Source organism: Cordyceps javanica, chromosome 5 (assembly GCF_051103115.1).
Source record: "Cordyceps javanica chromosome 5, complete sequence".
NCBI lineage: Eukaryota > Fungi > Ascomycota > Sordariomycetes > Hypocreales > Cordycipitaceae > Cordyceps > Cordyceps javanica.
This window is the reverse complement of record NC_139299.1, coordinates 1,919,088-1,932,100: the sequence shown is the minus strand read 5'-3', so window position 1 is coordinate 1,932,100 and position 13,013 is coordinate 1,919,088. Positions and strand designations below refer to the sequence as shown.

Sequence of the window (13,013 nt, the reverse complement as noted above, 5' to 3'; positions counted from 1 at the left end):
GTGGTAATACGTAGTAGCCACGGCCCCGTGTTGCTGTTGTGTCGGCCTCGTGTTCGTTTGTTTGATAACAGATGAGGCAACTCCCGGAAGGAAGCCCCAGAACTGCCGGGAGGGGTGAAGAAGCTCTCTCTGAAACGGACGAATTACAAATTAGTGTTATTGATGCAGCGTCTTTGCTCACCGCGCCCATCTGCATTCCTCTATACATCCCGTCCGTTCCCCCATGCGTATAACAGCTGCGTGATATTGCCTCTTGACGGACAAGAGAATGAGCTTGCGGCCCCTGCTTGATTCGTCTAGTTGTCCATTTCTAATTCCTGTACTTGTCCTTCTTCTTTTTCTTGACTCTTTGACTCGGTTTTGCCTCGAAAGGCAAGTAAATTCATCATCCTTGCTGGCCAGACGTGAACGGACCCAAGGAGTCAGATGATCAACTTTGCATATTACCTACACAGCAGAGCCCGGGATTTGGAATTATGCAAAATGATGGGTAGGGGGGAAAAAAGGAAATCAGCAACAAGATAAAACACAGAATTCATCACATGGCCAGCCCTTTCCACGTCAAAGCTGCAGTGCAAGACCAGCCAGCCAGCCTAGTTTCGTGGGTTCTGCAGCCAAGCCCGCCAGGTCACGCAGGAGGCGACAATGTTTCGTCCGGCCGCCACACAGACACACAGACAACGCCATGACTGGGCTGAATCTCGATTTATTTTTCATTTCATTTTTATCTTATTCTTCTTCTCTTTCCCTTCTTCCCCTTGTCTTCTGCAGAGTAGTCCCCGAAGATTAAAGCCCGCATATCACGCATAAACATCTCGAAACAAGCTGGCAAAAGAACCCAAAAAGCGTCATTGCTCTTCGACACCCCACACCATGGGCTCTTATTACAGCCCGCCCCCCCCCCCTCCGGACGCCGACTAGCGTTTTGATCTGATCATATCGAACGGGAGACGCACCCGTTGAGAATGACAAAAGGTTGGTCAACAGCGTTGGGAGTAGATGAGGGAAAAGCTCCACCTACCTGGACGCTTCGTGAGACGTGTCAGAGCGTTGGAAAGCAAAGAAGAAGGGAAAGAGTTGTTTTCGAGGCCGCGTCTCATCTAGACACGGAAAATACACGACTATACAGTCTTCTTTACACATGTGCATCTTCATCACGCAACGATCGAAACAGTCTGCACACGTATCCTGTTTCGTTGCACCGTTTCATCACATCATATATTCCATGCACTTGGCTCATGCTGCATGGGTTCAGTTTGCCTTTGAATAAATAAATTTTGGAATTGACTGTTCTCGGGCACCTGACAAGATACAAGATAGCAATCAAGAGCAATCGTGTAGAAAAGAAAACGCAATGCACAGCAGTGGGTATACAACAAAAATAAATCGCGAAAATCAACTTCTTCCAACGAAAAGAAACCCTCAAGGCCATCAATGTCATTAGCCGCAAATATTGTAGTAAGAAACAGACGTGTACCGGCCCAATGTAGTTTGAATGTGACAAACGATGAAGAATATCAAAGAACATCAAAAAGAGAAAAAGAGGGGGAATAAAGCTCTATGAGAAAAAATGAAGACGATGCCTCTCCAAATATAACACGCTAAAGTGCAAAGGAAAAAAAAAGCTTTCTAATTGCTTAATAAGAATGGGGTGATAATGCCATGTGTTGTTTTGTGTCTTTGTGCAAAATGCCAGAAGGTGAAGACAGTTTGAAGAGACAAGTCAAGTGCGTATGCTTGCATGCGTAGTAAATGTCGACATCATGTGCGGCGGACACGATTCCAAAAGCGCCTCATTGAACTCTGCTCCGGGTAGAGCAGATTTTCCTGATCAATGGCCGCCAGCTGTCGTTCGATACTATCTTTTTTCATGTCGTCCTCAGTCATGGGTCCGGTTGGCGAGCGAGGGCCGTCTGACACGGACGGGGGGCTGTTCTTTTGCCAGCCGTACATTTGGTTCTCACTCGCACGCAAGTCCGGACGAGTCAGTGTCATGCGTAGCGTCATTTCCCGCGAGTACGCGTGGGCCTGTGCATAGTCGACCTTGGCCGTTTCGCGATTATGGTCCGTGGCAGCGGTGAATGGTGCCGAGGGCTTCTCCATAGTGTCGGGGGTGCGAGGCGAGTCAGGCCCAGTGGCGATGGTCTCATCGCTATAGAGCGAGCAACGCCGATCCTCGACCACGGTCTGCATGCGGGGTTGAGCACCACGCTCCACATTGCGAGGCAGAGAATCGACGCGCTTGGGCGGCGTAGTTGGGCTCTGCGGTTGCTGTTCGGTAGAAGGGAAGCCAAATTCGACGGCCTCGTCAAACTTGTGAGGCGAAGCGAGATAGACGCGGAGCTTCATTCGGGCTTCAGGGTCTTGGTAATGAGCTGCCGGGTCCATGGCCGGGGGCGGAGACGCGGCAGTCGTGACCTCGAGAGGCGGCTGCTTGGTGATGGACATGAGCGAGAGGGCTCGGGAGCGCCTCCGTATGTGGCCATTGCCAGAGGAGTTCTGGAGGGACAGCACGGAGCCACCAAACGGTGTAGAACCGTCCTTTGTTGTAGGACGGCTCAGGGTGGACGAGGCACGACTAAAGGTGGCCTTGGAGGAGATGGAGAGTTTGCGGCGGAAGGAAGCGGATCCGCGGTTCTTGCTGTCGGGAACGTCATCGCGAAGACTGACGTGGTAATCGTCGAGGTCGAGACGCAGATCGAGGTCATCTTCCAGCCAACGGAAGCTATCATAGAGCGAGTCTTCCGTCTCCTTGAGACGACCGTCCATCCAGGCGGCGTCGCCGGTACGGGGATGCATCCTGCGGGGGAGCGTATCAAAGGAGGCGGCACGATGTAAGTGGCCTCTGGACTGGCGGGGTGTGAGATGGGAGTGGACGCGGGCGTGTGCGTGTCGTTTTCCGCGTTTGATCAAGGCTTCGTCGGTGGCATCCAGAATGACGCTGTGTCGAGAAGAGGTCAAGGTCGAGGGATGGTAGTTGTCTGGTTTATGTACGATGCCCGCGCCGAGCTTGGTAGAGGTGGTGAGTCGGTCAAGGGCCGGGCTCGAGTACAGGCGAACCAGGGCAGATCTGGGGCGCCGGGGCAGAGAAGAGGCGAGGGAGCCAGTCTCGGACGGTAGCTGGGAGAGGACAGTGAGACGAACAGGCCAGTGGTTGTCTTGGAATGACCTAGACGTGGAGGCGGCTGTGGTCGAGGGAGTGGTGGCCGTGTTGGCCGAAGTAGCAGGGTTAATATTAGGATGGAGCTTGGGGAGATTGTCGAAGGAAGCCGAGGGTGTTGCGTCCGAGTCTTCGGGGTCCGGGTCCTGTGCGAAGCGAAGACGTTCGAGTGTAGAAAAGTACTGTTGACGAGGGAAGAAGAACAAGACAATTGTCAGTAATTGGAAGATTGTTTTTTGTTTTGCGCGGCAGCCTGGAAGGAAGAAGCAGCGAGGATGGAGTCGGCTTCGGCTCGGGGGGAGGAGGCGGTAATGAATGAAGACGCCCAAGGAAAATAGGGCAGGGATAAACCGATATACGGACTGGGGGTGCGCGTGTGTATGCAATATAATAAAACGGAGCTGGAGGGAGCTGCAAGAGGAATGGTGGTGTCTCGATGCAGGAACGAGAGAGGGGATAGGAGCAAACGGGGGAGAGTGGAGGGATGAATAGGTGGTGATGGGTAGCTTGATGGAAGGCAGGTTCAAGTATCTGGGCAGGCCAGGCGAGTCCTATGAGGCAGCCAAGGCACGGGAAACTAGCGGTGATGGCGCCGATAGAGGTACCTTAGTAGGTAGGTACCTAGGTAGGTAGGTAGTTGGGAGGTAAGGTACCAAGACAGGTATAATACCTGAAAATGTAGCGCTCCGGCCAAGACAATGCACTAGGCAGCCTGCTACAGTGCTTGTTTGTGGTGGAAGCACCCATAACTGCAGGTGGCTTCCAGGCGGCTCTGGGCGGCTCAGATGCCGGGTACTGCAGGTAACTTACTGCCTGCCTTACTTAGTACCTACCTTAGTAGGTACTAGGGAAGTAACAGGTAGCTGCAGCGGGTGCCAAGGTTCTCAGTCCCCTGTAATCAGTAGCCACCCGCCCCACGGGGACTGCAACAGCATGCAAGCCTCCTATCGATGCAACCCTGTGGTGTCCACCTCGAAAGCCCGCAGTCGGAGAATTGATTAAAAAGAGAAATAAGGAAGTAGAGATAATATAACTGCCTGCCGCCACTGGGCTGAGCAGGCAGATATTGCTGTTTTTTTTCTTCGCTCTTTTTTCTCTCGTTCCCCCCATTCCTTTTCTTCTTCGAAAAGACTTGGCAGTTGCTAGGACGCGACAGGGAACCAAGCCGGGGAAGCTAGCCAAGGGCACCAGAGAACATAGGCAATGCCTCACTTGCTTTTATTCTCCATCTGCCAGAGCTCATAATGTCTCTAAGATGGATGGGTCGTGGGAATCAAAAAAAGAAAGTAAAAGATCGAAAGAAGCAACCACACTCCTCTCCACCACAATGCTTAGAGTGACCCATAGATACGCGAACGAGGTCCCCCCCAGAACCATCATGTGGCGAATGGGGCACATGCAGCGTAACTGGTAGCAAAAAAAGAAGAAGAAAAGAGCAGACGCGTAGCAGTATTTCCCAAAAGTGAAGCAAGGCTGCGCTTGTGTGGATGCGACCCTCGGCAACGCATGGCCGAAACCGCGATATACCACAAACAAGTTGGAACAGAGCTTCCTGCATCATCACCACCACCACCACCACCAAGTCGCAGCACTCGCGGAACGGGAGGGGCCAGAAGGGCGAGACAGGTGCTGCTGTGTCATCTCGAAGGTAGACTTCTTGTCTACCAAACACATGGCAGCACCGCACGCCCACGAGGTCATCTATCGGTCAGCCGAGGAGGGAGAAGAGGCTGAAAGTAGCACCATGTCTTGCCCGACGAAAGCGAAGCAAATAAACCCCGAACTACCAAAATTGCCATGTCATGCACTGCTTTCTTTTTCGCTTTGTCTTCTTTTTTTTGGTTTTTTCTTTCCTCTTGTTCCCCTCCCTCTTGAAGCTGTGGGCTACATGACCCCGGTCAGCCACGACTTGGGTTGCATGTATAGTCATTGAGTAAAATGAAACCCGACGGATGCGTATTCAAGCGGCGGCGGGCCAAGAAAGCAGCTGTTAAGTATCGGATATATGCTGCAGGCGGGCTGGCTCGGGTAGGTAGAAAAGCAACGACAAGCACGTACTCGCTTGGGCAACTCAACCACCCATTCATCCACCCCTCTGGACAAAGCTCTTGTTCCTTGACAAGAGAAAGTACAAGAAAAACCTTGACGAGGCTCGCAAGAAAGCTGACTGGCCAAATTCGCAATGGCCAAGTCGTATCGCTCAGGCTGGAATGCGACCCCCGCGACGACCCTTGCCCACTATCACGCCTCGCCGCGCACATCCCTACCCATAGCGTCGTCGCCAAAGAGGGAGGGGGACCATATTTCAGAAGCCAAAGACAATAGCCCTTGCTAATCGTGCCAATATATCGCCTCGCGCGTACCAGCTGGAAAAAGGGTAAAAAGACAAAGGCGCTACTGAGCTCCCCAAGCTGATGTCTTGCTTTCATCTTGCTCTGGGTATTTCCTCCAGCGCTTGCTGGTCCATACTGGTAAAGGGGGAAGAGGTAGTAGTCTCGTGGGGGTGGAAAGAAACGTCATTCTCCTTTTTTTGCTTTTCTCTTCCTCATAGCTCGAGAATAGGGCCAATTTGCGTCAACTTTGAACACATGCAACGTCTCCTCAAAGTGCCACGGTTTGCTTTCATCGGCGCTCGCTAGCGTCGCTCTGCACGGGACGTGTCATCTGCAAGATGCGCTACGCACGTCTGTGTGGTTGCGTTTGATGGCTACAAATCAAGTAGACTTTTGAAACAAGATTGCAAATCATTTTGGGTTTTTTCTTTTTGTTTTGTTTTTTGTTTTTTGTTTTTTCCTTGCCTTCCACTTCGCTTTTGCCTTGCTTCTGCCACTCTCGCATTCTCTCTTCCTTCAACACTTGTTTTCTTTGCCACTTGGCTTTGGGAGAGGAGACACACGAGCTGGGCAAGACGGAAAATGAGAAAGAAAAAACAACGGGAAAAAAGAAAAAGAAAAAAAGTGATGACTGCCATCAACTTTTCTTCAAGCTCACCTCTGGAGTATTGAAAAAACAGAAGCAGGGAAAAAGAAAAAAAGAAAAAGAAAGAAAAAATCGAGGCTCACCTTTCTCTGTATCGTCGGCGGCAACGCCTCGAATTCTTCCTTGGTCATGGCTGGAAACGACGTCGTTTCCGACGGCGATTGCGCATCAGTGCCGCTGCCAGAGCCCTGCGACGCCTGGCTCCGGACATGACGGTGTCCTCGCCACCCCTCGCCGACGCTGGCGGTGCTTCGTCCTCGCGTTCGCGTCCGCGTCCTGGCCGTCGTTCGGTCGAGCAGCTTGAGACCCTGGTGGAAGCGCCCGCCGTGACGATAGCTGCCGTCGTCCTCGGAGGAGCTGGAGACATGTCGAAAAGGCATCAGGGAGTACCGGTTCGAGCGCCCGGCCGCGCCGCGGCTGTAGTTGATGCCGTCCCTACTGCTGCTGCTGCTGCTGCCGCTGCTGCCGCTGCCGCTGCAGTTGTCGCTGCAGTTGTCGCTCGTAATCGTCGCAATCGTTCCCGCTGGCCTCGTCCCAAAGTCGTGGAAGGTGTCGTCGCCGTCGTCGCGGTTGTTGGCCATACTCAGCATTATCTTGTCCCGATCCAGAGGTCTGCAGCGTTGCTGCTGGCTCCTCCTTGATGGTCCGCGATGTCGGACCCGACTGGTTGCAGGAGGGGAAACACGCGTTGGTGTTTGGATGCAAATCGCGGGCACCTGCATGGTGAAAGGTCGGGGATGAAATGGCAAGACTCGAGACTGTTTGTTCCGTTTGCGCTGCAAACGCAATTGTCCGGCTCTCTGCAAGAAATCAGAAAAAAAGAACTGCCGTTCTCTCGCCTGACATTTAAGTTGGCTGCTTGGAAAAAACGGCCGCTAGGTAGCTCAAGGAAGACCCTTGCAGAAGCAACTCCAGTTGATACGATGCTCTCTCTCCGCGCACGTGGAGGCTGGCTTTCAAAAAGGTCTCGTCTCGTTTGAATTTGCTCCGACTTTTTCTTGTGCGGTGGAAGGGGACAATAGGAGGAGAACAAGGAGCAGTGCAAGCCGACTACAAGCAGCATGACCACATCATCGCTTCTAACCCTTTACCCAACAGCATACAGACACACACATATTGATAACACACGGCAACGGAGCTATAACCAAGACGGCGCGGCCGCCCGGCACCCCTGGCCACTTGCGGACGAAAATAGTCAACTTTCAAGCCCACCAAACTTGGCCCCCCTTCCCAATTTACCAGGACCCTGGCTCAAAGTTGAGAAGGCGACCAAGCCAGCTGCTGGTAACCGCTGACACGACCAAGGCCAGCTAACCGGTATGAGCTCGCTCCATTCGCTCAATGAAGACTCCCAGTTGGGAGTTTCTTGGCCTAGAATCAATGAGCGGAGAACCCATGGCAACCGTACAGCTAGTTGGTGGAGATGGAAGCCGAGGAGAAGGAGAGAGTGGAGGGCAGAAGATGAAGCTCACAAACCGCCCCGACAACGTGCCCCTTTCTGCTGCCCTGTCGACTTGGCTCGCTCCGTAGATTTGTGTGGGTTCTGAATGGCGCTGATCACTTGTGGCCCCCCCTGGTCGGTCTGGGATAATACGGCCTTGTTCACCGGGGATACCCAGATGAGATGGGCCGTTGAGCAACTTTGTACTCGGTATGTCCCACCAACTGGGAGAATTGAACTCTCTCGAGCCATGGGGGGGAAACTGTCGCCACGTCGTCTTTTTCTTCATTCGGAACAAGGATGAAAAGAAGCAAAAGGCTTTTAGACAGTCTTGAGAGAAAAACGACTAAACGAAGTTGTAAGAGCAAGACTACCTAGTAATCTGTCGAGGCCACTAACTACTACTAATACTCGGTCGGGTAGCTTCGTGGAGCGGGTCAACGCTACTTTGTCCTACTGGTAGAATTGCCCAGCATGCATACTGGGCTCTTTGTTTTGCTCTACTTGAGTACTTAACTCGGCATATGCAGATGTGCATCGTCGTAGTGAAAATTGTGCCCGTCGGTGCATAAAGGAGGTTACGTATCGGTATCAATGTAAGTACTCCATAAGGCTTTGGCATCTCACTTTTCCATCTGCCGTGTCTCGTTTCAGATTTCACCTTTTGTGTTGCCAAGAAAAACTACCGGCATAATACCAGTAGACCAATGTTGCGCCATTTTGTGAAGAATACAGGGAGGTTGTTTGCATCAAATCTTAACGTATCCTCTCCCTGTCTCTTTTACTCCTTCTCTTCAGTGAAACGGCGCGCAGCTATTCGTGAACGCGGTCCCACGCCATTTGCCGATAACCATTCTTCACCCCAAGTAATGGCCAAGAACCATGACGGTGGACATGCGTGCGGCATGGTCCCAGTCTCTTGACAAGCAACGGTGCGACGGCGGTGGCGGCGCCGTTGTTGACTGTGTGACTGTGACGCCCAGAATCGCTGACTCGCACACACGCACAAGCACCAGTGCTCCGTATTTGTGTCCGAAATGGAAGCTTCCATAGAATCTCCTTGTTGGGTATTGAGAGTCTCCGTCGAGAGAGTCCCAAATTACAGAATACGCACGCATCCACGAATGTCGATGCGTCCACCCACGCATTTCATTTCTCCTCCCTCCCCCTGGCCAGTCAGCTTGCCAGCCAGTGCCAGAACATCGGACCCATGCCTACATGCCTGCCTTTTACCCATGTCGTCCCAATTTTCTTCTCGTCTTCCATCACATGACGGGCCGGTGCGGTCAACGAGACAGGAGGAAACCAAAGGAGGCCACTTGGATGGGGGGGAGAGGAGCTTGAAAAGAAACAATCCATAAGTACCTTGCGGGCTCGCCTCCATCCATCGGTCACTCGGCAAAAGGAATTGAGCTGCACGTCTGTTCAGCACGTGCCCGTTAATTGAAGAGGATTCGAGATATCGATGACATGATTTTATTATCATCGTTTATCGTGCTTATTGTCGTAGTCCCAGACCGCCTGTACAGAGTGGCGTTGGCTTCTGCTTCCATCCTTGACCAGCAAGCGACGGTAATTCGGCAAGGCAGAGTAATAAGGAATGGTTAGATGACATTTGTCAAGCACACATGTGTAGAGTAACGAAAACATGCTCATGTCATCTGTACTTTATAAATATAGCGTCTGCATGATGCACATGCACGGTACATCACCGACGCGCCGCAGTCAGAAAGCTCGCACCACCCGGCACGCATTGCATGCTGGCTACATCCCGCAATTTTATATTGCAGAAAAAAGCCCCCTCTCATTTTTTTTTTTTGCTTCTCTGTTCTACAGCGATTGATTGCTCGAGGCTGCATCGTCTGTGCCCGGGACCAGCAAGGCCTTGTACAATCTATGCATCCGAGTAAGGCGTGCAGAAAATGCAACCCTGTACCCCCCCCCCCCCCCCCCCCCAATGTGTGCAGCGCTGACCGGCGCCTAACAAGGTAAAGATACGCAGGCGGCCAGGCTGCTTGGCTGCAGGCCTTTTTCTTTGTCTGACCTTGAAACAAGAATGAGCACCTGTTCCCTGTTTGCGTGTCTGCCATGCTGCGTGGCGCGGCTCCTTTAAGTTGAACCCATGGAGGATGGCATGGCAAGGAGGCACAGGAGGCCACGGCTACCAAGCTGTCCGCATTCTTGGTGGGCTGTTTCTTGGCACTCTCAGCCACATGGCAATAACCAGATCTTGAAATACTCCGGTCCCCCAAAAAAGAGCCAGGTGTAATATCTGCAGTTCTGCATACATTGTGAGAACACTGGCTTTGCGGGTTGTAAGGGGAAGGGGCACTATTACGTCTGTAACGGTAGGCCAAATTAGCAGCCATATCGAGATTCGAAACCAAGTGATCGGGAAACGTCTGCCTTGGCGTTTCCATCGTTCTCGAGGATTTTGATAGTTTACAAAAAAGCGCCCCAAGAGACTGAGAATAACTGATAGCGCGCACGTTACGACAATCATGCCGACGGACTTGGTATCCACGACTGGGCATGGTTCTATTCAAACGGTTTATGATAGTACTGTGATCAGGAGAAACGACACCAGACGTGACAGTCAGCAAGTACCGTCTCAAATTTCACCATCACGATAAGGGGCTAAGAAGAGCTTCCTCAAAACTCCTTTTGTCTATTCCTGCTCCCTAAGTACTATCCGGCGCCCACAAAAGGAAATCGCAGTAGATATACTCTGTTATACGCACAGATCCTGATAGCTATTCGTTTATTCAAGTCCATTCGTCAAGTATAACAATAGTACTTTGAGCTACTATACAGCTCGCATGGCGACTCTGGGGCAGCGAGAGCCGCTGGGAAGTCTACATACCGGCTATCCGACCAGTGTCACGTATGTATGATGAACTGATGATCTGCACGTATCGAGGTCGTCTTCCAAGTAAAGTCGTCATACAAGAATCTCGTATGTGCCGGCATTAGAAGACAGTATTTTATTAGAGGGACCTTTCATTGTAGCAGCATGCTAGAGTCAATTGTTGCAAATTGGCTGCCGCCGTGTGCCAACTGCTTTTTCATTAGAACTGCGCTTTATGGAGCTGACACTTTACAAGGTTTTTTATACTAATTGCAGCGGGATCTGCCCGTGCCCGTCGCAGAACTTTCAACCGAGACAAAATTCCGCCCTTTACGAGACAGAAACAAGCCCATGATGTGGACAATCTTTGTAGAGGTTTTCCAAAATTTAGAGCGGACAATGTTGACCGAGTGGAGGGGCGTGTGTTGCGGGTACGTCTCTCTGCGTTGGCCGCCATTGGGCGCTACTAACGAACTGCTGGTAGCTCTTCAAGCATCAAACCAAACAAAGCATCTGCTTGTAGTGACTCTCTCGATAGACCAGAACAAGTCATGGGCAACACCCCGATATATGATGTTGCTTCGTGGGAGACTCACATAACCGAGGATGACTGCACCCTTGTCATTCGAACAGACAACGGTCGAGTGTTCTACTGCGAAATCTCGCCGAAGCGGTTCCATCAATCACCATTAGCTACAAAGCAATACTTCAAATGCCTCAATATACTGCCCTTCGGGGAACAATCTGACCAAGATGATGAAGATTTTTACCTCGAGGACGCGTGTGACTGGCTTTCAAAACCGTTCAAGCCCTTGGTTGAGCGTCTGGCTCCTGGAGCGTTGCAAATGAATAGCGAAGGATTGCCTACTCTAGCCCACTATCTCCTTTCCCCTTATTTCGTCTGTTCACTTTCTGCTACGGATGAACAGCTGCGAGCGTGCTATTTGCCCTCAAGGGAGCTTAGCTGGGGCAGCCCTTTGCTCATGGTGAGCGACGACCTCCTGGACGACTTGCAGAGCTGGACACGGTCTTTCCATCTCAGCAAAGTGGGCATATGCTATGACCGACCACAGGACGTTCTTATTAAGCCCCCACGGAGGGTTCTAGTTTCTGACGGTAATGGCAGTCATGTAGAGTGCTTTTTCAAACGCTTTGCGCTCTCTTTCGGACCCGAGCATGCGCGGACAGAATTTCGCATGCTCGAACGGCTCGCAATGCGTGGGTTATTGACTTTGGTGGAAGCTACACCATGGGTTGGGTTGATGAGGAAATCGCTGGCACTGTGGAAGGCGATCTACAGGGGCTGTCGAAAATCATGAGCATGCTAGGATAATGTGTCTTGTGTTCAATTACTCTTGCATCTCTCGAGGCATGCAGTGAAGGGCTACCGGTAATGGCTACTCCCTTGACGGCAGTTCAATGCAAACTGGGCCAGCTTCAAGCCGATTCACGAAATCATGAATCAGTCCAGCGTGCCATAAAGGTGTTCATAGAAGTTGACGACTCCATCACGAATGGAACATGCCAACTGTGACGAAAAAAAGTACATGATTCATGACCAAAATCTGGTCCATATGGAAGTTGCCATGACCGACTCATGTGCCATGCTCGTATCGCACAATGCCAGGGTTAAGACCGTATATACGGCTTGTACGTTCGTGTTCAGCGCCCTCCGCGGACGACAAGCTTTCGATAGTACATAGCTTCAAGTCTCGATTTCTAAGTATAAGACTATTTCAAATGAAGATGTTACTCATGATTCACGCCGTCTCTGAAGCAGCAATCAAGGACAGTTGCTCGAGCGAGGCTCTCGTCTCGGTCCCCATTCCCGCGATATGTAAGAGATGACGCGACATTTTAAAATGTAATTTTCACAACCTAAGATCTCTGTATATGTATTGAAATGCATCAGGACCCCTATACATAGCTTCGAAAAAATCCCAAATACAGACTAAGACAGAAAAGTCGGGATGTTTACCCGGCGGTCAGTGCTTCTCAAAGCTCCCTTCACGCCAGCTTGACATGTCTAATCTCACATGGTTTGATAACTATACGTGGAACGTACCTTGGGTTGCACCTGCACGATCAATAATGAAATCAGGAAAAAGGGTCCCCTCTTCGCCGTATTCGTCTGTGAACGACACGCTTTACGGCTAGTGATGGCCTCATGCAGCCGATAGAGACGTTCTCCAAAGTGAACCCTCCAGGAAGAGGAAGCATTATCTCTTTGGCCTGGTAGAGGCCCACTTTGCCCATTTGTGTCGTTAGGTCCGAGCTGTGTGCATGACTGACGAGTAGTTATTCAGTCCATCTGGTCCAGGGTAGCAAGTACGGTACCGTGATGGCTTGTCAGGTCTAGGATCCCTTACCACAGTGTTAACGCCTCCAGACTTGGCATTATATATATCTAATGGTTATTTTCGTATTTTTTTAATTGTTTTGTATGGTCACTTTTTCTTTCTGTTCTTCTATCGTGGACATCCCCCAGGCGCTTCTCATAACAGCATGACACCGCGTTGGGTGTGACAGACTTGATCTGTATCATTTGAAGGGCAGCAACAACAAAAGCAGAACTGACATCAAGA

General features: G+C 51.2%; 1 protein-coding gene across 1 annotated transcript; it reads right to left on the bottom strand.

Moving 5' to 3' along the window:
* Positions 1 to 1,761: 1,761 nt before the first annotated feature.
* V2A60_007813 (uncharacterized protein) lies at positions 1,762 to 6,720 on the bottom strand (the record flags this gene model as incomplete). The annotated part of the gene is made up of 2 exons (XM_083259095.1): positions 1,762 to 3,342; positions 6,223 to 6,720. 2 exons carry the CDS (start codon positions 6,718 to 6,720, stop codon positions 1,762 to 1,764), a joined length of 2,079 nt encoding a protein of 692 aa, XP_083115221.1.
* Between the last annotated feature and the right edge of the window lie 6,293 nt (positions 6,721 to 13,013).